The sequence below is a fragment of the Dinoponera quadriceps genome, unplaced genomic scaffold (assembly GCF_001313825.1).
Source record: "Dinoponera quadriceps isolate SergipeBrazil2010 unplaced genomic scaffold, ASM131382v1 scaffold777, whole genome shotgun sequence".
Lineage (NCBI taxonomy): Eukaryota > Metazoa > Arthropoda > Insecta > Hymenoptera > Formicidae > Dinoponera > Dinoponera quadriceps.
In genome coordinates, this window is record NW_014555488.1 from 3,161,172 (window position 1) to 3,189,048 (window position 27,877).

At 36.7% G+C, this 27,877-nt stretch overlaps 5 protein-coding genes across 10 annotated transcripts; 3 read left to right on the top strand and 2 right to left on the bottom strand.

Moving 5' to 3' along the window:
• Positions 1–427: 427 nt before the first annotated feature.
• On the top strand, positions 428–5,030 carry LOC106744434 (sorting nexin-30-like). Of its 2 annotated transcripts, XR_001374447.1 has the most exons (8): positions 428–656; positions 923–1,078; positions 1,176–1,286; positions 1,418–1,582; positions 1,653–1,848; positions 1,952–2,226; positions 3,236–3,660; positions 4,930–5,030. XR_001374447.1 is itself a non-coding variant. In XM_014619207.1 (7 exons), the coding sequence occupies exons 1-7, from the start codon at positions 489–491 to the stop codon at positions 3,593–3,595; spliced, it is 1,431 nt and encodes a 476-aa protein (XP_014474693.1). In that variant the 5' UTR covers positions 428–488; the 3' UTR covers positions 3,596–4,027. The 2 variants fall into 2 exon arrangements, 1 of the variants encoding a protein (XP_014474693.1); XM_014619207.1 differs by lacking the exon at positions 4,930–5,030 and having other exon boundaries at positions 3,236–4,027.
• On the bottom strand, positions 4,734–10,075 carry LOC106744431. 2 transcript variants are annotated; one of them, XM_014619200.1, is made up of 10 exons: positions 9,869–10,075; positions 9,363–9,481; positions 8,843–9,085; positions 8,647–8,768; positions 6,836–8,263; positions 6,559–6,771; positions 5,897–6,006; positions 5,548–5,762; positions 5,074–5,330; positions 4,734–5,002 (listed from the first exon to the last, which is right to left on the bottom strand). In XM_014619200.1, exons 1-10 carry the CDS (start codon positions 10,028–10,030, stop codon positions 4,917–4,919), a joined length of 2,955 nt encoding a protein of 984 aa, XP_014474686.1. In that variant the 5' UTR covers positions 10,031–10,075; the 3' UTR covers positions 4,734–4,916. The 2 variants fall into 2 exon arrangements, with proteins under 2 accessions (XP_014474686.1, XP_014474688.1); XM_014619202.1 differs by lacking the exon at positions 9,869–10,075 and having other exon boundaries at positions 9,337–9,447.
• A 44-nt stretch (positions 10,076–10,119) lies between these two features.
• On the top strand, positions 10,120–14,231 carry LOC106744433 (vacuolar protein sorting-associated protein 33B). 2 transcript variants are annotated; one of them, XM_014619206.1, is made up of 7 exons: positions 10,120–10,311; positions 10,445–10,684; positions 10,746–10,969; positions 11,586–12,092; positions 12,163–12,393; positions 13,405–13,730; positions 13,810–14,231. In XM_014619206.1, the coding sequence occupies exons 2-7, from the start codon at positions 10,527–10,529 to the stop codon at positions 14,071–14,073; spliced, it is 1,710 nt and encodes a 569-aa protein (XP_014474692.1). In that variant the 5' UTR covers positions 10,120–10,311; positions 10,445–10,526; the 3' UTR covers positions 14,074–14,231. The 2 variants fall into 2 exon arrangements, with proteins under 2 accessions (XP_014474692.1, XP_014474691.1); XM_014619205.1 differs by having other exon boundaries at positions 10,120–10,351; positions 13,810–14,073.
• On the bottom strand, positions 14,071–22,728 carry LOC106744432 (eukaryotic translation initiation factor 3 subunit C). Of its 2 annotated transcripts, XM_014619203.1 has the most exons (15): positions 22,624–22,728; positions 22,052–22,177; positions 21,310–21,442; positions 20,843–21,127; positions 20,637–20,734; positions 20,427–20,554; positions 19,932–20,342; positions 19,589–19,798; positions 18,323–18,476; positions 18,036–18,251; positions 16,967–17,246; positions 16,247–16,440; positions 15,832–16,035; positions 14,830–14,968; positions 14,504–14,637 (listed from the first exon to the last, which is right to left on the bottom strand). In XM_014619203.1, exons 2-15 carry the CDS (start codon positions 22,142–22,144, stop codon positions 14,504–14,506), a joined length of 2,679 nt encoding a protein of 892 aa, XP_014474689.1. In that variant the 5' UTR covers positions 22,145–22,177; positions 22,624–22,728. The 2 variants fall into 2 exon arrangements, with proteins under 2 accessions (XP_014474690.1, XP_014474689.1); XM_014619204.1 differs by lacking the exon at positions 22,624–22,728 and having other exon boundaries at positions 14,071–14,637; positions 22,052–22,144.
• A 474-nt stretch (positions 22,729–23,202) lies between these two features.
• Positions 23,203–27,760, top strand: LOC106744342 (leukotriene A-4 hydrolase). Of its 2 annotated transcripts, none has more exons than XM_014619018.1 (11): positions 23,203–23,393; positions 23,528–23,655; positions 24,089–24,201; positions 24,270–24,430; positions 24,507–24,618; positions 24,692–24,760; positions 24,862–25,138; positions 25,370–25,665; positions 26,595–26,849; positions 26,954–27,249; positions 27,341–27,760. In XM_014619018.1, the coding sequence occupies exons 2-11, from the start codon at positions 23,613–23,615 to the stop codon at positions 27,570–27,572; spliced, it is 1,854 nt and encodes a 617-aa protein (XP_014474504.1). In that variant the 5' UTR covers positions 23,203–23,393; positions 23,528–23,612; the 3' UTR covers positions 27,573–27,760. The 2 variants fall into 2 exon arrangements, with proteins under 2 accessions (XP_014474504.1, XP_014474505.1); XM_014619019.1 differs by having other exon boundaries at positions 23,389–23,458.
• Positions 27,761–27,877: the final 117 nt, after the last annotated feature.

The window sequence follows — 27,877 nt, forward strand, 5'->3', positions numbered from 1 at the left end:
TACGAAACGCCGTGATATTAAATGGATCGTTATTTCTAATATACATGCCGCACACACCTCATCTGAGAAATGAAGTGGGTCAATTAGAGCCGTACACGGCGAGAAGTTTGCGCAGCATTTTGAATCGATGATCGATGCGCGTACGCCATTACGTGAAAGGGGCGAATTCGAGTATTCACGGGCCCCGAACTTAAATAGAATCGAAGATCCTCTCTAATTGACATGAAGTACGGAAACGATACGTAATTTTCAACGTTCAATCTTCGAATCGAGAAATAATGATTCTCACATGTATCCACATGATTATAAAAATTGTGTGAAGTTTTTCTTCATCCGGGAAATATACGAAGCATACAAAAATAGAAAATTTTGTCAAGGACCAGCCCTGCAGTAATCCGTCATTGTTCGTGGAGAACCTGCATGCTGTTATCGCAGTGCTGCGAAGGTAGCTGGTGTTGTCAAGTGTGTGTTGTCTAACTGTCAAAAAAATGATGACTTCTACGGAAACGTCGGAAGTAGAGAACCTGGGTGAGAAAGGTGCCGAGGACTCGGCGATTCTGGAAGTGAGCTCGATGGCGGTGGGCGGAATTGTGAAGCAGGAGAGCCGCGATGTCGATTTCCTGTCCAACTGCAGCACCTCCATCGAAGGATCCGTGGTACGAATATAACCACCTAGGACAATTCCTCACACAAATGTCTTATTTATGTTCATCAATGTTGGTGTAACCAATCCATTGAAATTACACATATAACGTACATATAATTACACATATAACATATAACGAAACTACACGTGTAACGAATTTAATATGCACGGTATCTATAACGTATAAGTTCTGACGACAGGTCTGTCTATCAAGTTAAGCGGAAGAGTATCTATATATTAAGTAAGAAATGTCATGGAGCTTTTGCTATTTTGCAGATTGCATCCCCTTCTATTGACAGTTTCTCTACCCTACCGGATCAGGAGATGTCAGACTTTCAAACAGACTCTCGAGATTTGCAAGTGAAAGTAGACAATCCGCAGAAACACCTAGAAACCTTAGAAACTTATATCACATTCCGTATAACGACCAGAGTAAGTGTGTAACTGTGTCGTTAAAAAATAATTTTAGCTGTTTAATTTCGTTAACGTTAGAGCGTACCCGGCAATAATGTTAATTGAATAATTCTAGACTACGCGTCCAGAATTTGAAGAAGGGGAGTACATAGTCCGTAGGCGCTATAATGACTTCATCTGGCTTCGTCAGAAGTTGGTGGATGCTTATCCGACACATATTATACCAGTAAGTTTTTACCATTTATCCAATATACAAATAATACACATAACATGAATTATTGTAAAGGAAAAAAATAATTATTTATAATGGGAAGTCAGGTCAGATTGCTTACAAACTCTGGTGTTTGTTTGTTACAGCCAATGCCAGGCAAGCATACACTGCTTGCTCAATTGGACCGTTATTCCAAAGAATTTGTCATAGCTCGCATGAAACTTCTGCATATATTTCTAAACAGAGTGGTGAATCACCCCATTCTCAGTTGTGACAAGAATCTTCATATCTTTCTCACAACTAAACCTGCTGTGAGTATAACATTATTAAAGTATAGCACGCTGTATCATATCGTTTTCATTCAAATCAATACTTAAATAGGAATTCCTCGTTCATCGTAAAAATCGTGGAAACGTGCTCGTCAAAATGACCGATTCCTTGCAAAACATAGCGAGTACGTATACGATGAAGCAGCGTCACGTGGAGTTCGAACAGATTCGGGAATATTGTACAGCGCTGAGTGAAAAATTGTCGACTGTTGATAAAATTAATCATCGCATACATAAGGAAAGACAGGGTATGTATGGAGAGTACGCTGAAGAAGAAGAAAATGAGAATACGCTTTAGTTGTACTAAAATATAATTTCTAGTCGATTCTTATATCGTGTGATGTTATTTAGATTATTTATTGGAGCTTCATCAGCTACATCCTATATTCACACTGTGGGCAACTTCAGAACCAGAACTTGCTCCAATTTTATTGGCGATCGCTAAAGCAGTGGAATCAAATGCACTGGCGCATCAGAAACTTTTGGAGAATGTTCCTAACGACGAACGCGAGTATGTCTCGTACATAGAGGCGGTCAAGAGTGCACTGTCTCGTCGTGATTCAATGCAGATTGAATATGAGATAACCGTTGACGAATTGGCGAAAAGAAGATTAGAGAAAGATCAGGTACCAAAAGAACAATACATTCATAAATGTTTTGACGATATAATGTAGTTTTTCATCAAGTCATGTATTGAAATATATTTTTATTGAACAAAAAAATAAGGCAAATAGGAGCAAATTGCTGTTGTTGTGCATGATAAATTAATAATTTAATATGAATATAAATATCTTTAATATATCTTTAATATATCAAACATATCGATTTTTTTTGGACCCTCTTCAATGAAAAAACATGAGAAAATTACGTGAGGACATAGATAACTTAAAAATTACACTTGCAAATAGGTTGTAAGAATTGCAAATGACGATGTGGTCCGTCAAGCCAGATTATTTCCCAGACTACAAAAATAAGAATGAAGGAACACAGAAATCAAATTAGACATGGCTCTTAGCCTTCTACTATTACGGAACACAGAGTGACAACTGATTACGATTTTAATTGGGACAAAGTTAAGATTTTACACTGAAAACTTACAATAAACGATGCATCTCTAAAATGATTTTCATTAAACGTCAGCGCAATGGCATGCATTTTGCAATAACTTTTTTTTTTGTGAGTTCTTATATATTTTTAATCTGCGTTATATCGTCCTCAGCCGTTCGTTTGTCAATATATTCTTACGGATAACAGCTTGATAATACGTATGCTACTTATAGAGAGGATAGGCGATTTATCTACTTTTATTTTTTCTATTTTACGTGTTTCCATTATACGCGCCTACGGATTATGTTACTTCGAATTTTCAGTTACTTTAACATTCTGGACTTTTTTTTACCAATTTGACACTCGACAACTTTGTTTTTACGCATATACACCAACAACAGCGATTTGCTCCTATTTGCCTTATTTCTTTTGTTTGTTATTAAAAGAGCTTTGATAATACTGATAATATTTTTATTATATTATATTATCTTATATGAGAAATCAAAAGAAGATCAATTAACAATATTCTAAAATGTTTTATTGGCGAAAAGATGAGTAACACGATTGAATTTAATTACTTTCTTACAGTTGGTAGGTGTTACCAGCTGCACGGTTCCTACACAGGGTTGGGGTGGATCTTTGTGGAAGGCAGAATCTCGTGATGAAAAGTTGGAGAGACTCGGCCAGACTATTCCGCGGTTAGCCAAGCAAACAGAGATTTTACAAGATCGCGTGGAATGTGCGAATGAAAATCTGCGAAGTGATTTGCAAAGGTGGAACGCGGAGAAGCAGACGGATCTGAAGAATATGCTAATCTCGATGGCGGATCGACATATCAGACACTATCAACAGTCCATGAACGCGTGGGAAGAAATACTCGCTGGCCTCAAATTGGACGGAATCGGATCTGATGCTAACGTAGGACCGCCCGTTAAAATACCCGTTTGAATCTCTACTCTCTTTTCGCCACATTGAAAGGATATAGAGTAAATGTTCGTTATGTCTATACAAAGGTAATAATAACACACCAGTTCGAGAGAATCTCTATTAAATAATGACACAAAGAGTTTATTGCAATTCAAAGAACAATCTCTATTAGCTTGTCAATATCAATGCTTTATGAAAACGATTCGACGAGAATTCCGAGAAAAAAGATTAATTAGTATGCGAATTGCAACGGTTGCGTTTGATGATAGTAAAAGTTGCGCATTTATGTATATACATGTTACATGTAGTACACTAATATCAAAACTCTATTCGAAAAGATCTGCCTTTTTATGATACAATACAATCTTGTGATAACATGAAAAATTAAGTATAATGCAATTTGGTCCTACAAATACACACACACACACACACACACACACATATACATACATACATACATACATACATACATACATATATATATATATATATATATATATATATATATATATATATATAATGCGTGTATGTGTGTGTACAGATATATATAATGTATGTATGATATATGTATATGTGTTTATACCCACGCACACACACACACACACACACACACACACACACACACACACACACACACACACACACACACACACACACACACACACACACACATATATATATATATATCACATACATATATGTATTTATAATAGTATGTAGGGCGAATTTCGCGTAAGAGAGAAATTTCTTCGATACATATTCCTTCAGTTTAGATCAGTTATTAATTTTTTGGGACCAAGTATCGAGCCGGTTATCACCATGTTCTTGTCTTTCTTACTTTGAACCACGTCATGGTACATTTATTGACAATCAGTTTAGTCACCTATATTATATCTACTAGTTACCAAAGTACAGTAGTTACCATAGTATAGTAGATAATCAACGTATAGTATACAGCGCTGATAAATTTTACAAATCGCTTGCGAGCTTCGTTGTATCGTTAATTAGTACCTTCATAGTCTATGTCTCTAAGTTACCATCAAGTCACACGTTGCACTAATCGATCGTACTTACGATCGACCTCATGGAAAAAGATGTGAATAGTGAGAGTATACAGCTATTCGTACACAGCTCATATATCTCTCTCCCTCTCTGCTAATGTCAGTTATTTATTCTTTATCGAAAGAAAGGTACTTTCTCTCTTTGTTGTCATATTTGTTGCGAACAACGCGGATACGTTTCTATATATTACGTCATGCTCGATGAGAACGAAAGTGGCGGAGTTTGTATTAATAAATAAATTATTGTTTGCAATGAAGAAATGCGGTAATTCTGAATTTCTTCACTCTATTAAGGCGTCGTTTGGCATCGGCGTGATGAAGAACTGCACGAGATTGTCCAGGTCGATGAGCTTGGTTATAGATTCGCCTGCAATCGATTCGATGATACGCTAGACTGTTTCTAACAAGAGGCAACGAACTCGCGAAGAAGACACCAACCTGTTAAGCTCATTTCGTTGTGCAGGAAACGCACGGTGTGCGCATACGGTTGCTGAATTTTCTCGCGTAACTGCGCAGCTAAGCGACGCGTCGGATTCCATAAAGGATCGCGAAAATTCATTGCATCCGGTAGGTTTTGCTTTAAGGATTCTGGCTTGACTTCCTCCATCGGCAACACGTCTGTTATTCTGTATTGGCTTGTGTCGATATTCCACGTAAATTTACACCCGACTTCATATAGCTTTCTGTCTTGCGAACTGTGGAGCATTATATCAATTTTTAATTCTAACTCTAATTTTTAATTTTTATTATATAATAATTCTTAATAATTCTATTATAATATTATATATAAAATTACTCGAGCAAGATACGCTTAAGAAAGTATAATGTGCAATAATTGATGTAAAGTGATATTAGAAAGAAACGTAATCGGGAGATGTAGAATTCATAGGATAAAAGAATATGCGTGCTTACCATTGCGTTTGACTACATAATTCACTCGCTTGTATCTTCATTATATGCAAACATATTATATCGCCGCTAAGTGCGCACACGTCAATTATTTCGATGTCGTAGTCGCTGCAATGCCAGTATTTCTTTTTGAATCTCGCGCAGATCCAGTCGGCTACATGGTGAGAAAAAGTCTCAATGTCGAAACTCAACTGAGTTATGGAGACTATCGGTACTATCTGTTAATCAAATTAGAAATACATTTTACACTTCTAATTGTTGTTTTATAATTCTAATTAACAATTTATAATTGTCATTCTATCAGTTGTGATTTATACGATGAATTGCATTGCTTTTCCGAAATAATAAATACCAGTTTTTCCGCTTTACTGTTGCTGATCATTTGCATTTGAACATAACCGGAACCGTGTACATGCATTGGAAGCACACATTGGTAACTCACGTATCCTCCTGTCTCTTCATCTGCAAACATTTGTGATAATTAGTACAGTAGTAGTACAGTATTTGCCTCTTGTAATTAAAACGATGTACAATCACAATTATAATTCAGACTTATAAGAACCAGACGCGAGATAGAGATACATTAATCCAATTTAATAACATTGAGTTAAAAATTAAGAAGTACAAACGTTTCGGTCTGTTTCAGACCCCTTTCAATTACAATTAATAAATCCGAAATTACGGTCCAATCTGAAGAATGGTATCAAAATTCAACGCAAGAGTTCTTTGCCGATAGTTATAATAAATTTTTTTCTCACACGCCTATTGAACGAAGATAACAGAAAAATTCACTGTACGCGATCAGAAGAGGCTTTATAAAATTATACGAGTGGTTTCTCTTCTTATCTTTCGTATGCCCAAGCGAGGAATGAAAACTTATTAGACTACTCGTATAGATACGGTGGAATAATATTCAAAAACCAAATCAGTTTATCAAAAGAAGCCTTAACCGTTCGTTAAAACGATATAGATTAATATTTCAAGAAAAAGAAAATTTCACAGATTTATACATACCTTCCACATCTGTGATCACTGATATCATCTCATCGTCGAGTTCTATGTAGCTCCGTTTAAAGCATGCAGTGCACTTTATCGTAGGATACTGCAAGTTGTTTCGAGGAACCAACGGGGAGAAACTCGGACAACACTTGTTGCCAACGCGATCTCTATACACGCTTCCGTTGAACAACTGATTCTGGTTCAACGGCCGCAGAACGTTTTTCTCAGCTGAAAGTACAGGATACATTGATAGAAGAACTTTCTTTCAACGATGAAGAATCGTCGAGTTTACCTGTTTCGGGATTCGACAGGTCGTTCGTTACACCGATATCCTGAGTGAGATTCAGTTCGTCCGATTCGCTTTGATCCGAGTCGACCCAATGCCGTCTGCCGTTCGGCAAGACCGGCGACATCGCCGGGGAGGAGGGTATCTGGTGTATGGAGCAAGTGCGGTGCCTGAATTGGTCGCGTATGTGTTTGAAAGGAACTATATTCTCGGCGTCTTCCGCCTCATCGCAGAACTCGTACTTCTTGTCAGCGAGTCTGCGCTTCCTGAAAGAGCTGAGCTTCTCGCACATTTCCTGCGCCTCGTCGGTGAACTCGTACGCCTTCTCGGCTTCGAGGATGAGCTTGTGCGTCGCTCGGGTGGTCCTCGACTGCGTTGTGCTCACGATGGCGGGCGGCGGTGAGTGCAAGCTCGACCTTTTGCGCGGACTTGGCTGGCGGAAGGAGCGCGTGATGGGCGGTGACATCAGGCGGGACGAGCACGAGGAAGTAGGGCTAATCGACACGGACTGGAGCGGCGAATTAATGGAAGCCACGTTACCGCTGCCATTGTCCTGCGAGGCACCCGGTTGCGGCGAGCTCGGTCGTTGGCACGCCGGACGTTGGACGATTCTGTGCTGACTAGATTCCGAGTTGCGGGTGCGCAGGATGTCCGAAGGCGGGGTGAGGATCGGCGACGACCATGACGTCATCGCCTTGAGATCGGCCGGCAATCTCTGGGGCGTCGAGCGAGGCGAGCACGACGGATGCTTCACCAGAGTGATGAGATCGTTACCGATGTTGAGCTCCTGCGTCATGTCCTCGCAGAAGTCCTGCAGGATCTTGTCGCGGACCGATATGGCGGTCTGCTCGTTGACGCGCGAGACGGGGCTGCTGTTACTCCGGTTACTGCACTTACATTCGTCCGGGCATTCGCACGACTTAACACTTAAAGCGTCGGTAGACTTACTTATATCACAGACACAGTCGCTTTGATTACTGCTCGCGGTATTTAACGGTAAATCGCGTCCTAACTTATCGTCTAACTTGATCACCGGCTCGTCCAGGAAGTCCTGTTCCACGACGGATTCACATTTGGGAGATCGATCGATCGAGCATTCCGGCGTGCCCGCTTTCTCGTCTGAACTCTCGTACCGCTCCGTCCTCGTTGAGTAGTCCGTTTCCTCGACGTCGCTCATGTCCAGCGGGATCGTGTCCGGGACCACGGAATCTTGCTTGTCGCATGTCTTCTGATTCTTCGATTTGGGTATGTTCAAGTCTACTCGGAGAACGTGCAGGAAATTTCCTGTATTGACCACCACGTGATTCCAGTAATTCAAGCACACCGTGGCTCGAAATTTCGGATACGGCGAGATGACTTCGTACGTGGTGTGCACTGTCAGCCCGTGCTGCAGGCAGTTACATCGCACGCAGCTGTCCCAATTTGCGGCCAGTTCTATAAGACGAGATTCTAATGAGGTCTGCGCATTAACGTAGGTTACATATAAAATACGAATAAAAATCAATAAAACAGGATCTGTAGTTTTTTTCCAATTTTGGAGAAAAATCGTTTTTCCCTATTTTCCGTGAATTTTTTTGGTTTCTTACCTTCTTTACCTCAAAAACAGTGGCAGGTTTTAATCGAACGCATATAAACTTTTTTAAAAGAATTTTTTGGATAGAAATCGAAAAAAAACTGGCAAAAAACGGTTTTCTTCCAAACATTTCTTTCAAACTATAAGATTCGACTAGAAAAAGGGTAATCTTCCTCCGTTTAGCCGTGCTATAAATCTTGCTACAGTTTACATCTGTTCTTTTCCTAAAGCCGTAAACAATCACCTTCACCCTCTTCCTCGTACGCTGCAGCAACCTTTAAGCAATCCTTGCAGTTATCGAGAGACGGCACCGTCGTTATCGTTAAATACGCTCTATCAGTCACATGTAAGGGTAAGAAATTTGTACTGCAAGAATAAGTGGATTATTAATTTCGTACATATCACTTCCAACATCGTGTAAATAATTTTTTTTAACGTACCAAAGGCCGTGTATGACAAGTTTATTACGCTCCATTGGCCATTGTGATATAACTATGCTTAATTCTCTATAAATTGTATAGTTGCCGAATAATGTAACTTCGGCGACTTTGCGAGCGACACGGTTCGGCGTGAAGGCCCACCAATGTAGCAGGTATTTATACAGGGACGTGTTACTGACCTCCAGGGTGTATGTGTAAGTGAGCAGAAACTGACCGCATTGTGTCAATCCCATAATAATGTGCCTTGCAAAATAAAAACCAATTACTGCCTGTTCAGAACAGAATGCAAAATCCACACTATTTATATCTTTGTGGTAACAAGCTAAACATTAAAAACAATTTTTTTAACGTTTACGTTAATCCATTTCTTGTCAATTTTCATTTCTTCAAAATATTTGTTTTCTTAGTTTCTACGAAAAAGCACCAAGTATTTATGGCAATAGTTGATGATTAAGCTACACAGTTGCTCAATGATAAAAAATGATTGAACCCACTTAATATCACTGTTACATTAGCATACCCTGCTTCCAGCGCTGACTTTGGCATTACATGTAAGAGAGACAAATGTCGCCACTTCGGTACCACTGCAAACAGTCGTTCCTCTGAAGCATAATTGTGCGCTGAAAGGCATCCTCTCATCTGCAAGCAGATTTACACAGATTAGCGCAAAATCTTACACTTTGCTTTTTACAAATCGGCGCGTGCCGCTGTTCGACACATCTCAGGAGCAAAGCAATATCGCAAAATACCGAACATCGTTAATTACCTTAAGATATCTTAGAATATTAAAAAAAAAGCATGAAGGGAAGGGCTGCATATTCTTTTATTGTCATGGAGCATAAGTGGCAAGTGGTTTTAAATGAGACGGGTCCATCCAGCCGCAAGATTAAACGATAATTTCTCGTTTTCTGCAGATTTCCTCAATAACAGCGCTTGTTACAAGCGCTGAGAATTTTTCTTGACAGCTCGGCCGATCCTATCAGTCATGATGCCACTCGTAGGATTTGAAGGTTAAAGCCCGCCTACCTCTCTTATCAGCAGCTTCTGCAGGAAATGCCGCTTGCTACGTCGATGAGGCGGACACGGCTTCCTGCCCACCACGACGTATTCGGATTTTTCCGACGTAATGTCAGAGAAACACTCGTTGCAACAGTCTGAGGTAGTGTCGGAAGACGACGCGTCCGCCATTTTTAAATAACCTCGCTCAGCAGCGCGCGTGAGTACTCCTCGGCGGCAGAAGATGAAAAGGCACTCAGTGGCGCGACGAGCGCAGGGATCATAAGGGATCGGTTGCGATTTTTCTGCGTGAAAAGCAGTGTGTGAGAGCCAGTGTCAGGCTCACTCACACCCGTGTTGTGTTGGTATCGATGCGTGCGTTCGTGCGTGTATGCGCCGCTTCTCATCGCTCATCACGCCATCGACTTATCATCCGGTGCCCCGCTCTTGACAATCCGACCAGCTGGTGACGCGTTAGTAGTTAACACTGTAAAATATGCGTCTGTAACAAAAGTACAAAATTGTCTATCACTGAATATATAATACATTTGATCATGCTTTTTTTTTTGCAAAATATAGTCATTCTCCAAATTTTTTTATTTACAGATGAAGAATACCTGGAGATAACCACATCTGAGAATTTTTGTTTGGATCGTTATACGTATACAATTTAGATAAATAGACCACAATGGATATTACATTGGACGATAAATTAAATGTACTGCAGCAAATAAGTCAACGAAAGCTTGTGGAGATATTAGACGTTATCCCAGGCACAAAGGATATGATAATAGAACAGAAATTGATGAAAATACTGGATAGCTTTGTAGGAATGACTGTATTGAAGTGAGTTTACTTCATATTCTTCATATACATATTAATTTTAAAATCTAATCGTCTTATTCAGACGATATGGAGCGGGCAAGATTTATAAAATGGAGGAAGGATTGAAGCCGTCAAACAATCAGCGTATATTTCTGGTGTCCAACAACTTAATCGCATGTAAAAGGGTTCTGGATCAAATACAGTCTGAAATATCTCACGTTAGCAAGCCCAATATTGAAGTATATCATCATTTACTGGTCGTGCCTTTTGTTCCACCTGTATTACATAGTTTAGTAGAAGAAGAAGGTCAGCAAGTCTTGTTATTATTATTGGCTACATTACTTTTATTATTATTGTTAAATGAGCACGAGTCTGGCACAGTAGAGAACGCACTGATCTGCTATACTTAGAGGTCACGGGTTCATTTCCCGGCAATACCAAAATATTTTCATACACTCTTGTCTCCTCTCTGATGATCTGGCAAGCCACCGAAGAGCATCTTTGCCACGAAAACCTCACTCAACTGTCGTTCGGAATCGGCGTTAAATTGCAAGTCCCATATACTTGTGTATAATAAACGGGATGTATACTTATGTGTAATAAACGTGTTAAATAAACGGGAGAATATAGAAACTTTCTCTGGATACAAAATCCAGATAAAATAATGAATATATTCGTTGACATTTATTACATCACAAGATAATAGAATATAAAAGAAAAGGTACAATGTCGTTTAAACAAAACGGTTCGAAGTACATTATATATTAAAAAATCGAATCAGATTTCTCATTAGCTAAAATACACATCTTATTAATAGAATAATCGAACGTTCTGTAAAATATCCGGTAATAAGTAACGGAAAAATGTTTGAAACCTTTTTGCTCTTTTGCTCTGATAATAATGTCAAGTCACATTTATTCAGGTTTGTCTGGACTGGTTACATTACGGACGTTATCTCCGGAATTTATAAAATTGGATGGAAACGTCTTGTCATTGGAAAATCCTATGTTCATTGATCTCTATTACCACAAAGATAACAGTCTTCTACGAGCGTTAGCTCAAAACCTATGGTCGTTGCAACTGATACTCGGCTCGCCGAGGCTATCGCTTTTCTTCGGCAAGCACAGCCAGCAAGTGAACACATTGATGGAATCCATGGAACAATATCTCGGTTCATCTAACTTAGGACATGAGATCGGCGCCTTGATCGTAATGGACAGAAGTTACGATCTGACGACGACCTTGCTGACGCCTGTGACGTATGCAGGCCTGTTGAACGAAGTCGTAGATGTGAACGTCGGTACAGCGACTTTGGGCAAGTCGCAAACCAAGTTGAACCCGGATAAGGATCAAATCTATGGAGAAGTGAGGGATACACCTTGCAGCGACGTTTTTCCGATTCTGCACGGAAAGGCTAAGTCACTTAAATGTACTTAATCATTGTATTTATTTATCACCTTCATCTTATCAATAATGCTTTCAACATATGCTAATATTAGCCGAACAGGAAGTGGTGCAGACAATGAAACTGTCCGAGATGGAGAGATACGTATCGACGAGATTACAGAAGAGCAGGGACATGACACAGCAATTAGCGTTTCATATATCCGCGTGTCAGACTATCGCTGATACCTTGGGCTCCGAGTTTCAGGCCTTGCAGACGATGGAGAAGCTGATGCTCGATTGTAGAGAAAAGAAAGAGTGCTTGAGTTACATCGAGAGAAATATAGGTACATATCTTCGCTTCTCACGTCGATTAATATACAGAGTGTATCTGAACTTCATCGGCAAACTTACAAGAGATTAGATTCTATATAAAAAAATAAGTAAAGGAGTCTCAGTAAATATAATATAGCTCCTCAAATGCTTAGTTTCTGAGATAGCTGCCGCAATCTTAGTTAAAAAATATATTTTTTATTCATTAAACCGTGTTTTATAAATAAATAATATAGTTTGATATTTTAGTTTATAGTGTTTTATAAATAAATAAATAATTAGATACATCCCAAACAACATAATGTCTAAAATTGAGATGATAAGACATCTTTAAGATATCTTCAAGGCGTTTTAAGCATCTTAAAGAGCGTCTGTAAGACGTCTTTCAAATGTCTTATGTCACGGCTTTAGACATAATTTTGTCTGGGATATTGTTATAAAAATTATTCAAATGTATGCCTCCCGTATCAATGCAAAATTGTCGAGATTTGTAAAGACGCACGAACACGTTTGAATATTATCATCTCATTATTTCTAACGATATCGCATACCTATTAGATTCTTGAAAGCATTTTATCTAACTTTACAGAAATATCAAAATTGATTATTATATTGAGTATTATCTTCAAAAATAGGTAAAAAAGAGATATTTGCACTTTTAATTCACTTATTGCGACATATTTTCTTTCATTATTGTCATTTTCTGAAAGCTATATCTCTAAAACTAAGCATTCGCAGACATATGTTTCCTAAGACACTCTTTTTACTTATTTTTCAACAAGTGTCCTATAAGTTTGTCAGTAGAGTTCAAATACATCCTACACACATATATATATAAGTACAAGATTTCCCAGCATAAAGAAAAAACAGCTAAATATCTTGAGGGTTTAAAAACCTTAAAAAAAAAAATCGAAAAATTGACCGTAAAAAAAGAAGATATTTAGCTGTTCTTACGCTAAGACACCTCGTATAATGAAAATTTTCATAACGTTAACGATTACTTAAGTAAAAATTTATCCTCTTAGACGAGCACGCGTTGCGATGTTTGCGTCTTCTGTGCCTGTTATCCATCACCACTGACGGCGTGACACAGAACGAACTTCGGAACATCCAAAAACTACACCTGCACACCCACGGTTACCAGCATATCCCTCTGTTTTACAAATTGCACACCGTCGGCTTATTGAAGTACAGAACCGAAAATCTTCTGCACAAGCTGCCGAACTGGAGCAGCGAGTGGAGTAGCAACGCGCAAAAACTGAAGTTGTTACCTAGTCATTCCAAACGGTCCAGTCAAAACGGTCGTACCTGTCCCAGTTATGTGTTCAACAACGCTTACATACCCGCCATCGTTCGTATCTCACTCTTCTTCGTAAATAACGTGGTGTTTGATCACGATATATTTATACGTGTTATTTAACGCATCACAGGCGCAGATACTAAACATCGTGACCAATCAGGAGAGAGATCCCCGCAGCTTCGAGGATCTGGCAAGTTTACCAGGCTGCACGGTGAGCGGTAAACGGGGCGCGTTATCGCCGAAGATGATAGTCGTCTGTGTGGTAGGAGGCATTACCTGCGCGGAAGTGGCAGCCTGTCGGCTGATCGAAAAGTCCACGGGGATTCGTCTTGTTCTCGCGTCCGATACTATCATAACGGGGAACAAACTCATCCAAAGGATACAAGACATATGAGAGCAAGAACAATTTTATTTATATATCATTACCAAAATCTATCCAAACAGACTCGCTTAGTTGCGTAATGCTTATGCACAAGAAAATCGACCAATATTATGTATGATATAAGAAACAGCATCCTTTATATTATATAAATATTTTATTGGTTTTCTTAAGCCCGTATCACATCACTTATCAGAGACTGAGATTGAATTTGAAATTTGATCAATCAGTGCAAAGTTCACTCAATTCCACTAAACTTAAGTTTGCACTGATTAGGCAAATTCAATTCAATCTTAATTTTCAATGCGTAGTCTGATACAGGGTTTACGCACACGCATTATGCGAGAGTAAACGAGTTTGTCTGAACGGATCTTTACATGATAATATATATGCATACATAATATATAAAATCGAATAAAATGCGTATATATTAAATTTGACATTTTTAATAATTTCTATTGTCCTCGCGATTGCGATCGCGGTCACGATCGCGCCTCTGCCGGCCCCAGTCCTGACCCTGACGATTGTAGTTTTGCCGGTCGCGGAAATTGCCTTGGTTTCCTCTGGAGAAAAAGTTACCTACGAGGATTTATATGCATTACGTACAGAATAAATGCACGTCGCACGCGCAATGTTTTCGTAAAATGTCGCAATAAACGTACGAATAAAATCATACTTGCGTACACACGTTGGAGCAAACGAGGAAATAACACGACAAAGAAATCAGACCACGAAGAAATATACATAGGGATAATCGTGCGTTTTGCTTACCCTGCTTCATTTCGAAAATGCGTTCGTTCGAGTCGACGAAATTGTTGACTTTATCCGTGAGTTGCACAGCCAAGGATTGTAAACGGCTTGGCTCACTACGATGCATGACAACAGTTTCTGTCGGGTCGTCCAAAGATGCCTAAATTTATGGGAAGAAGAAAAAATGTGAATTTGAGTCACACGGATCACCAAACGTTGTTTCCATTACACACATAAAGTTGATTCTACATTAGTCGTGCAATCGCAAAGTCGCAAGAAACTGACCAATCACAGTCGATTATTTTTGATCGCGAGAAAAATAATTGACTATAATTGGTCAATTTCATGCAATCTTGTGATTGTGCGACTAATGTAGAAACCATAATTACGTCACGCTAAATTTGGGTATTTTTATCCCTCTCCCCCTGCCCCTTTGGCATAATGTCGTTACAAAGTATTTGCCTTCTTCCAATATTATGTGACATGTGGAATTATCTCCCCCCTCCGTCGACACAGAATAAAAAAAAATAGCTTATAATCATATTGTGAGTAATAATTATTAGACTATGCGCTATTATCTTTTTCTGAAATAACAAATAACTACAAATAATTATTAGGCATATATCAAATTATTTTATAATTTTGATTAGTTGCGTTTTTAAAAGAATATACAGAAAAAAGTTTAGTTATATTAAGCAGAAAAAGAACAACCGGATACATTTTGGTTGAAGGAAAGGGAATTCTGGATAAAAGAATCACATTTAAGTTATGAGAATCAGAAATTCTGTTTCTTTCAATCAGAACGCATCTGGCTGTTCCCTTTCTAGTTAATGCAATCAGATTTTTTTCAAATTATGCCATACTTGACAAATTATGTCATTTAATGTGGCGTTCCATACGGTCTTTGCTCTCCTTCCTGTTATCACAGTCGTATAAGCTATTAGAGCTCCCTTCCCCTTCCTTTCTCATAATGTGACGTAATAATTGAATGACTTCTAAAAACGATATCGCCGCGCAACGTACCATGAGTTCCTCGTTAATGATCATTTTGCTAATAATAGAATGAACCACAGGACGTTTCAACTGGAACATGTCGGCGAGCTTCGGCATCGAGATAGAATCGTACACGTGGGAGTACGTGAACAAATACGTCCTCAATGCTTCCTCCTTGATTAATCGCGTCAGCATAGCTCGTACTTTGCCCGCTTGGTGGAAAAGATCCCAGACCTGTATAATATTTGAGAGAAACCTAGATAGATTATAGGCTATTACGGTGAGAAGAAACTTTCATTTGGTTTCTGAGTTAGCGCCGCGTCCTTCATGGACTTCATGCTTCCATTTGGATTCGAATTAATCATTTGAGTAATGCGACCTGTTAACTTGTATTCCCGGTATTTACGCGTCCGAAAGGAATTTCCAACATGGAAGAAGTTCTTACCTTTGCGTTCATCTTTTCATTGATGATGAAATTGTTGCAAGCCGCCCAGTTGCCGTTACGCATCGCTTTCGCGGCAGCGACAACGTGCTCTCTCATTGATTCAGGTGGTCCTACTAGTGACTGACGCTCGCTGGATCGCAATTGTTGGTAGAAGGTTTTCGAAATCATCCTTCGCCTCGCGTCGAACTCGTGCGCTAGTGTTAAAATGTATTTCCGTGTGTATAAATATTAAAGATGGTTGTACAATAATGTTTAATGCTAAATGCTAAAAAGAACGTTTTCAAAATATGTTAAATATACCGGGTGTTTCAGACCACCCGTACACCCCATTTAAAAACGAGGAAAGTGATTATTTTGAAAAATGTTTCAGGTAAAAGTTGTAGGATATAGAAAGATCCATTTACTGATAGTTTGACCTTGGGTGGTGTCACCAAGGGCAGAACAAAGTCATCCTGAATTGTTTAAACGGAACCCCCTACTTTTTATATCCTTATAAATTACCTCGAGAGCTTTTCAAAACATTGGCGACGCTACCCAAGGTCAAACCGATAATATCAGTAAATGGGTCTTTTTATACCCTATAACTTTTATCTGAAATATTTTTCAAAATAACCATTTCCCTCGTTTTTAAATGGGGCGCACGATGGTCTGAAACATTCGGTATATGTCAACGAGAAGGAAAATTATAAAAATACTAATGTGTTAAATATAATGACATACCAGCCATGTATGGAATTTCTATGAGCATTGCTGAAACAAGATACACGCATTCGAGGAGTTCTAGATTGATATGCATGTGGAAAGGCATTTGCCTCTGCTTCTCAATCTTCTCCTGCTCCTTGCTACGCTCATGCTGTCGTTGCGGAAGCAAACCTTGCGCCAAGAGTTCCTTCACCTTGCCTGTCACCATCAGGTCGACTAAGCAATTGTGAGAATCTTTAATATTGGCATGACGGAATGCGCACAATCCTAAATGGGCGATCGTACGATTATACAAGATCTAAAAGCAAGCAAGGTAAATTAATTTCCTATTATTTAAGGGAGTATTCTCATTTGGGACGTTTTACTTGGCAGGTAACTCTTAGAATTTTTTTTAACTATAAGACATACAATTCTGAAGTTTTGCATAGATATTTATCTACGCTCTAACTATATACTGTAGTTTCTACACAGTATAATCTTCAATATTAATAAAGTAATGAAAAATAATTTTATTAGCGTCGAACGCGAAAGGTTGGTTGCCACAATTCCAGTCGTTGTAGGCTCTTGAAACCAAAACGGCAAAAATATTATTAAACTATAAACTTGTGGCTATTGCCCTTGAAACGACGAAGAAGTCAATATTTTTAATATTTCGATTTTTAAAGAATCTCAAAGCTGAGAAAAACTGACCCAAAATCGACTTTTCTCGTTTAAGTTGTGCCATTTTGTCAAAAATCAGCTTTTTTATTGCATCGTGGTAGAGACGATAGCCACAAATTTATAGTTTAATAATTTTGTCGCCGTTCTGACTTCAGAAGCTTACGACTTCCGAAATCGTGGCAACTATGCGAACAAAACTTTCGTTCAATGTTGCATAAAATTACTTGTAACTTTATTAGTATTGTGAATAATAATTTATAAACATTACTATATATAGTTAAAATATAAATAAATATTTGCACAGGATTTCAGAATTGTCTATAGTTTTTCAAAAAAATGTCCAAAAACATCTACAAAACGACGTTTCAAATGAGCATATCCTCTTAACGAGACAAACACAAAAAACGTATATACTCAAATTCACTACCTGCGTGGGTGGGTCAGAATGCTGTATAGTTTCCTGAAGATGCGACATCAGGATTAAATCGCGCGCCTGGAACCAATTATCATGGAGCGCGTGATGATAAATGTGCGAGAGAATCGCACGAGTCCTCAGCCGATCAGTATTGTCGTGCGCATAAACATATTTGCACAGCTTCTCCATGACCTGTACAGACGTGATTACGTCTTGCCCCAATTCACCCTAGCGCAATTAATAATTTCAATAAAATAAGAAGAATCGTTTGTACATGCGAGACATCTTGCGAGACTTACATCCTTCTGCTTGAGAACATTCGGGTCGAACTTGTAATACAAGTGTTCGATCTTGCGCAAGTATACGCGGCACAATTCGGACACGGTGCCTTCTCTCTCTAAATACTCTTGCACCTTGTCTATTATGGCAGCGACTTGTTTCTCATCTTTCAATCTGTAACACGTGGAAATTTCATTGCATCAGAGTCGCATAAGTGGGGATATTCTTTCATTTATTTTCTTAACCCTCGAATAATAAGATCGGGTCGTATCTGGTCGGAGCCATATTCTAATGTTTCTCGATGAAACGTAGCGTGTTATAGTTTCACGAGTCTTTCAAGCCAGTTTTCTTGTAGTGACTGGTAGCGTAAGATAAGTGGGACTGTACTATCTTGCCCGGTATAAAGGCTGATTCCTCCACTCGATGCGCTCTTCCGGTCGAATCCGATCTATCTTGTTATTAACATCATTTTTTCTCGATTATTTATATTTTATTTTTTACAAAGCATTTGTCATAAATTAACAAGAATAATGATTCATCATTATTTTTTGACAAAATAAAAGAGAAAAACAGGTAACTCTCTCTCTCTCTCTCTTTTATTTTCATTTAATACAATTTTTTTAAGCAAAATATTTTTTTCTTTTCATTCCTTTATTATATATTATTTTATTACTAGTTGCTTGCAAAAGTTCATAAGGTCAAAATAGATGGATTACCTCGAAAGATGAGTCATTTTATCGGCATTTTATCAAACTAACTGCCCGAAAGATGGCAAAAGATTTTTGATAGCAACGGCAAATCTTTTGATTAAAATATTATGTCGTCTCATTGTTATTAATCAATAAAAATTGCTTTAATATCATACGAACTTTTGCAAGCACTTACTATGTATTTATATTATTATATTATTTTTTTCTTAAAGAAAACTTACGGGTTAAATATCCAACAGATGAGTTTTAAAGTTTACATTCATATAAATACTACACTGTATTTTATATTTCAGGTACTTTACACATTTTGCGATACATTTTGTGTTTACTTTTAATTACTTTACTTTTAAATATTTTCTAATTTATTGTGAGACTAATAAGTGTTTAGTCGACAAAATACTTCTACCGATCGGACACAACCCACCCTGTTACTATATAAATCTTATTATTCGAGGGTTTATTAAAGAAATTCTTCCGACATATCATTGTTTTTTTCTTTGGAAATATGAATTCAGATCAAGTTGAGAGAATGAGCTTCTCAATTCTAAAGTAACTAACACCATAAAAGATACCTACCTCTCTACGTATTCGTTGCTGTGAGGATCGCACTCCTTCAGTAATTTCGTGAATTCTTCGTCGAGACGTTCCACCAACGTCAGTACGCATCCGTGAATCTTGTAGGGTGCCGTGTCGAATTCCTCCATGTCTTCTGCGATTGTTTCCGCTATTACCATGTCTTTTATGCTCAGCAACATATCCAACATTTCAGTAATGCGCTCCAAAATTCTGTAGAATAATAAAGTTGCCTTACATATTCCACAAAAAAAAAAAGGAAAAAACTTTAATCTGTCGCAATAAAAAAAAGTGATTAATCAATTTGTCCGCCAGATATCTGATGACTCGATAAAATCGTACATACTTGGACCAATACTCGGGTTTCATAGCGTCAGAAACCTTCGGATTGTAATCGAAGATGGAAGACACAATGGAGAACTTGATCTTCACAGCTACGGCATGCCCGAGGGCATGAGCATCGGCGATCGATTGCAGTTCATGCAAGAGTTCGATCTGCTCTCGTCTGTCCGTACGTTTTTTACCGCGAGCTGCAATTATTTCGGACAACTTCTTCAGCACTGCCGTGATATTGATCTCCGCGTCTTTGGCGAACATCTTCGGCTTTTCGGAAGGAATAGCCACGCCGCCCTTGACGGTTTCCCATTCACCTTCGCCGTCATCTTCGTCACGTTTCTTCTTTCGTTCCTTCTCTTTGCGTTCTTTTCGTTGCTCCTTTCTCTTCGCTTTATCTTCGTCCTCTTCCTTATCGGTTGCTCTATACAAAATAATTTGTCATATTATACGTATATAGTTTTTTTTATATTAGACATGTCAAATTTTATTATAAAATAAATCGTACTTCTTGATGAAACGTTCACGAATATTTTGATATTGGCCTTCATCGTCGCTACTTGTACTTTCGCTGTCTGAATCGCTGCCCCAATCTGATTCACTTTCACTGCCTTCCTCGCCATCAGTTGCACTTTTCTGCAATATAAAATATACAACAGATTTATAAAAATATTGAAAACAGCTTATGCTATTCATAAGTCTTCGTATCAAGGAAAACCTTGAATTTGGCCACATCAGGTTCACTAGCTTCTGAACCAGCCTTCTTAAATGCTACAGCACTATCCTCTTCTTCTTCGGTTTCTACAGTTTCTTCAGCTAAAATCACAGAAAGTATTGTTTAATTTTACCTTGATTTCTTTCAAACTCCTCGGAATCTTAAGTAAAAATTTATATAATAGATGTATATTTAAGTAATAATTGAACCTTTTTCTTCTTCTTCATCATCATCTTGATCTGGGTTTTCTCTGAACTTGCTTATGTCATCTTCAAATTCCTTATTATATTTACGTAACTTTTGACGCAACGTCGAAAGCGATTTGGAATTATTCTTTGACATATTCTTGCGTCCGTCGCGATCTTCCCATACTTCGTTAATAAAATCCTCCATTTCGACTAAACATCTAATATAAAATCGTGGAGTTTGTCCAAGTTCTTCCTTAGCAACAACCGGTAGAGCTTTCTGATAAGCACGCATCAAATCTTCAAAACCTGAATTCACAGAAATTTTATAAACAAGAAAATTTTTGTCATATATTCATAAAACACACATATCATGTATTTACATATTCGTGTAATATTTGTATTCTTATTTTCATTAAATATATTTTTACTAATTTGACAATTATGACATAAATATGAAATAGATATTTGGCAATACTGAAGTCACTTACTGGAGAGCATACTGCTCATATCCTTAATTTTCTTGTAATTCCTAATAAGTTTTATGAGATTTGCTATTTCTTCATATCGTTTCTCTTTTGTGGAACGTACAACACGCTTAGTTTCTTCTTCATCATCACTGAACTATAAAAATATTTTTAATCATTTTAATAATAAGATAACATTATACAAATACCCTATATAGAAAACTATTAACCCCTTAGCTTACAATGTCGTATCAGAGACATGGTATGTTGATCGCACCGAAAATAAATAAGTCGTATCAGAGATGTGTGATAGGTCATCGCGTCAAATGTAAACAAAACGTCTCAGACACTTTGTAGAGCTGATCGGGCTACACGCGACATTACATGTACCAACATGTTTTGAAAGATATCATACAATCAAAGATTATTAAATTTTTGTAAATTTTATTAAGATGATATTCTTCAATATCTGTTTATTTAGAAATTGAAATAAAAATGTTATTAATTTATTATTTACTTCAAGACAATAAATCTTTCTTGTTCAATGATCAATTGATCGTAGTTATTTATCAGACATCTTGCAAAATTAATTGTACCTTACACATGTATTTACAAATCATAGGACATCTGCAATTTGCACAACTTCAAACACTCAGCCAAACCATGTATGGCTCGACATGTGATCGACCTTGCATTCACTAATGCCCACACTATCGGAACTTAAATCGTAAGACAATGGGTTAATAAAATATATTTAGATACATACAGTGAAAGCTGTCGCTGGTGCCCTTTGTATCTGCTCCTCCTCAGATGCACTATCAGATTCAGAATCTGAGCCAGTTGCAAAGAAACGACTCATGATGAAAGATATTTAATAATACTCTGCAATAATCTGCAATGGTACAACAAAATATTGAAGATATTAGATGCGTATCAATTATATTTTAATCTATTAACTCATAACTATAATGGAACTTATAAATAAAAACTTGTAATAAATACGCAATGAAGTATGCAAAACATGATAAAAATAACTTAATATGCGACACGCAAAATATTAAAAAAATTGTGCAATGTTGTAAAAAATGTGACGATAATAAAACTCAGATTGAAAAATACAATTTTATAATCACAAAATCAGCCAATGAATCTCGTATATGTACTGTTTCATACATTTCTATGGATGGTTTAGACGTGTTTCCGTTTGATTACACACATGGTATATTATACTTTTAATAAAGATAATTACTTCACATCCAAAAGTAAATTCCGAGAGCATAAATAAAATAGATATGTACAACACAATATGCGATCTCAAAATATGTTTTATAACATTACCGTTAATTTCCTTTGTGAACTGAAATACCGCAAGGTTACGACGACCACGCCGTGAAACGCAGGAAGAAGTAAAATTCTTAGCATGCTATTTCACACGTCGTACAAGTATTGTAGATGTGCCGACTGACTGTCGGATAGAGAATTTCTAGGGTTCCGAAAATTTTCTTTAGAATCTCTAGAAATTCTCTATCCGAACCAATCGGCATTTCCGACAATACCCGTCGTACAACACCTGAAATTCCAATCTAAAGTTTCAATATTTTCTCCTAAAGATACTCTATTCGACAACCAATCAACGTATCTAAAAAAACTCGTTCAGCCAGAAAAATATGAAATTCATGCATAGAAAAGATTTTGGCTGTGTTCAGCAGAGAAAATATCTTTACAACTGTTATAAAATTCTGATTGGTATATGCTCTTAATCTTAGTAGATTCTAAGAGCATACACCAATCAGATTCATGAATTTCACAAAAGTTGCAGAACTTCTTTCTCTGATGAACGCAGTCAGAATTGGCTCTTTATAGTTTCTGGCTGCAGAACGCGGAAGCGCTTACTGCACGGCGGAAGTTCGCACTGTAGCTAATCAACATTCTGTTTTTCGATAAGAACTGAAAGTTGATTGGCTACTGCGTGAACTCGGCTGCGCAACAAGAGTTGCCGTATCCTGTGGGCAGAACCATTAGTGCCATCTAACGATTTTATAAGAAACCAGAATGACACTAGATTTGGGCTCCGTTGAATGACCGTTTACGAAGTTGAATCAACACAGGTAAAAAGAACAGACATTTATTAAATTAACATTTCCGACATCACGTTAGAAAGAGAAGGAAAACGGTATTTTTTACATAAGATATCTATAAAAGGAGAAAAAATGATATGATATCGAATTTATCTCATTGATAGGTTGGGACAAAGATCAATCATTCATTTGCCAGTCGTTGTCAATCGTTGCAAATAATTTACGAGAAGTGATAAAGCACTGTTAAAAATGGCTCTTAGTCCTGGAGATCCAAGTTCTTTTTCAAGACCAGGTATTTTAATCGTGTGGTTCAAATAATGTCAAACTTTAATTATGTAATCTATATAATATTAAAATAAGACTTCACAAAATTAGTTTTTTGTTCTACAATTGAAGAGTATACCATAAAACAAGTCCATCTTTTTTACCATTATTATTATCTTAAAATTCTTTAAATTATTTGAAGTTTTTTAGAGCAATTAGTTGTGCTAGAATTTTGGACAATTTATATTATTTTAACATATCTGATAATATAAAATTTATGTTAAATGTAACATAACATTCTATGATTTATTCTTATATCAGAAAAAAAATCTATACTTTAGTATTTTATCTCATTAGAATATGTTGTTATTTTGTGAATTACTTATATATTATGTTTATATAGTTTTATTTATTATTTATATAATATCTAACATTTATATCATTTTTCTTAATTTTCACAGAACTTGCAGTTGTAACTCATACCTACTTAGAACTAGATGTTAATTTTGAACGAAAAGTTCTCACAGGTAAAGCAACATTAGATGTAGAAATAAAAGGTGACACTATTGAATTAGTAAGTAAAATGTCCTTCTATCTTAAAATATTTCTCTTATTTGCAATTAAAATGTATCAAACAATTAGATTTTAGATAACCGTAAACTCGTAATATTAAATATTACGAATGCTGTTGATGGATCTCAGCTACAATATGATATTGGGGAGGATGTCGAGTTTGGAAGTAAATTGACCATTCAGTTACTGTTGGTTACTACAACACTGGCTGTTGGTAATAATAACAAAAAGTAAATAGTATATTTTTTGCAAGTCCACGATATATTGAAAATTGTAATTAAAAAATGTATACATTCTTTTTCTTAGATATAAAATTGAAATTAAATATGAGACATCTCCAGATGCAACTGCCTTGCAGTGGTTAACAGCAGAACAAACTGCTGGTGGTGTACACCCTTATTTATTTTCTCAGTGTCAGGTAAATTATAATCTGACAATAACATTTTTAGAATATTCAGAAATATATGTTATATAATTTTGTATTTTTTCAGGCTATACACGCTAGATCCATGTTTCCTTGTCAAGATACTCCATTTGTGAAATCTACATATTCTGCTAAAGTAAAAACTTAAGATTAGAACACTTGTATACGTTTCAGGTTATTCATATAAAAAAATGTATCTAATTCATAATTAATAAATATGTATTTTATATTTCTCAGATATCCGTTCCACGAGAACTTACAGTTGTAATGTCTGCACTTTTGGATAAAGTATCAGATTTGGATAACTCAAAGAAATTGTACGAATTTCACCAACCAGTACAAATACCATCTTATCTAGTAGCTATAGCAATAGGGGCGTTAGTGTCGAAACAAGTTGGTCCAAGAAGCAAAGTATGGGCTGAGAAGGAGCTTATTGATAAAAGTGCATATGAATTTGGAGAAACCGAAACAATGCTACAAACTGCCGAGCAGTTGTGCGGTCCTTATGTTTGGGGTAAAGATTTAAATCAAATTGTACAAATTTATATATATATTCTATCTTTATATATATATGTATATATGTGTATATATATATATATATATATATATNATACATATATTACTACAAAAATAATTAAGATCGATTAATTTCATAAAATCTTTAATAATAAATTATTTGTGTGAATTTATATATAATTTTCCTGAAATCTGTTTTTATTTTATTTAGAATAATATATTTGTGCAGGCATTTATGATATATTAGTACTTCCACCGAGTTTTCCATTCGGAGGAATGGAGAATCCTTGTCTGACGTTTGTGACACCGACCGTACTTGCCGGAGATCGTTCGTTAGCCAACGTTATTGCCCATGAAATCTCTCACAGTTGGACAGGAAATTTAGTTACGAACGCGAACTTCGAGCATTTCTGGTTGAACGAAGGTTTTACCGTATTCATTGAGAGAAAAATCAATTCTAAAATGTTTGGTGAAAAAATGAGACATTTTGAAGCGCTACACGGCATTGAAAGTCTGCGCGAGGAGGTAAATAATTTATTCTGATCGATGAAATCGAAAAAATCTGGGACCCAAACCGAAAGAAAATATTGGTCCGGTTCCGGTCCACTAAAATATTTAATAAAAGTTCCGGTTTCGGTTTCGGTTTTCTGGACAATGAAAGTATCGGTAAACCGTTTAAATTACGGGGTTTCTTTTTCAGTTCTGGTTCTTTAAACTTGTTTCTTTATTTTCTGAAATTTTATTAACTTAAATTATATATATACGTATATATATATATAATAACATGTATAATAATATGTTATAAAAAATAATATCACTTTTCCTCCATATAGATAGCATTTCTCATTATTTCCATCTTCTGCTTTTAACTTTTTTGGGTATATAATATTATCCTCGTTATTCGTTACCTCTTCCTAACGGAACATGTAAATTATGTAGATTATGAGAATATTCGGAGAATATCTCGAACTTTTTCAGAATATACATATTCCATTAGAGTAATTTGTACAATTCACAGGATGATTTTCTATTTATTCAAAAATTGTAATATATTATTTTTTCTATTCCTAATCCTCTTCTGTTCGATATCGTATGCTTGAAGTTTATTTTTTTATTTATCGCGATCAATGTTCTGCTTTTCGGTGAGAACTAGAACTTTATTAAATGAAAAAACGATGATTTAAAATCACAGAATAAGAACCTAAATAGTGAAGCGAAAATAACCGCAAACCGCAAAAAATGTAACGGTGTCGATTTTGATTCCTGTCCTGTAGGCTTTATAAAACTTCGGTACGGTTTACGGTTCCGGCCCGATAAAAATACCGGTTTCCATATGGTTTTCGGTTTCGGTCCTGTCCGGGTCCCTGAATGATATATACGTATTTTTTTTTATATAAAAAGTAATATCGTTATTGCATTGCTACGTTATTTTTTGAAACTACGTTTTGTCGCAGGTTAAAAATCTAGGTAAAACGAATCAACTGACGAACTTGTTGCCAAATCTGGTTGGCGTCGATCCCGACGATGCGTTTTCGATCGTGCCTTACGAAAAGGGTCATACATTCCTGTTTTATCTGGAGCAACTCTTAGGTGGACCAGAAGTATTCGAGCCATTCTTAAAATCTTATTTAGATATGTACAAATACAAGAGCATCAAAACGGATACTTGGAAAGATTATTTGTATCACTATTTCCCAGACAAAGTTGAGGTAAAACGTGCTTTTTCATGTATGTTAATTTTGACATATTCTACTAATATATTTTTATTAATATATTTGTTATATAGAGATAATAATTCTTGCTTCATTTTTAGCTGTTAAATTCTGTCGATTGGCACACATGGCTCCATAAGCCAGGTATGCCACCTGTGATACCGGACTATGACAAGACGTTAGCGAACGTATCTATCGAGTTAGCGAAACGATGGATCGAGTGGGACGAAAATACTGCTATGACTTTCGCCGTAACAGATATAGAGAGTTTCTTCCCTGGTCAGAAAGTAGCATTTCTGACCAACTTACATAAATCATCTACGGTTCTGTCGCTCAATAAGATACAGCGAATGGCAGATATCTACCAGCTGGACTCTGTAAAAAATTGCGAGATACGGTATAAAAATATGCATATGTATCTTTATTTATGAATTATGATTTACTATTGCGTAATATAATTCCTCGTATCGCTCGCTTATCATTCACAGGTTTATTTGGTTGCGCTTGTGTATCAAGAGCCGCTGGGAATCGAAAGTTTCCGAAGCTTTGGCCTTCGTTACCGAGCAAGGACGCATGAAGTATGTACGTCCGATATTCCGAGACCTGTACGAGTGGCAAGAAATGCGACAGCGAGCAATTGACGTATACCTTAGCAAGAAGAATAAGATGATGTACGTGACCGCGCACATGGTGGCGAAGGATCTTCACTTGATTGACTGATATAAAAGATTATACAATGACATTAAAGTCTTACATATTTTTTAAGAATCAAACTTCTTATTTTATACAGTGACGTTAATGTCTTACATATTTTATCAGTTTTCATTATTTTTATCAATTTACCATAATGTAAATAGGTGATAAGGAGATATTGCTTTATCTCGTTAAAGTTTTAATAAAGAGAAACATTTGAGGTCAAAGATGAATATATTTTCTTATGAGATTTACTTCAGAATAAAGGGTACATTCGATGTTTATAATATTTTATATTGATTTTATTGGCAGCTATAAATTTATTGGTATCA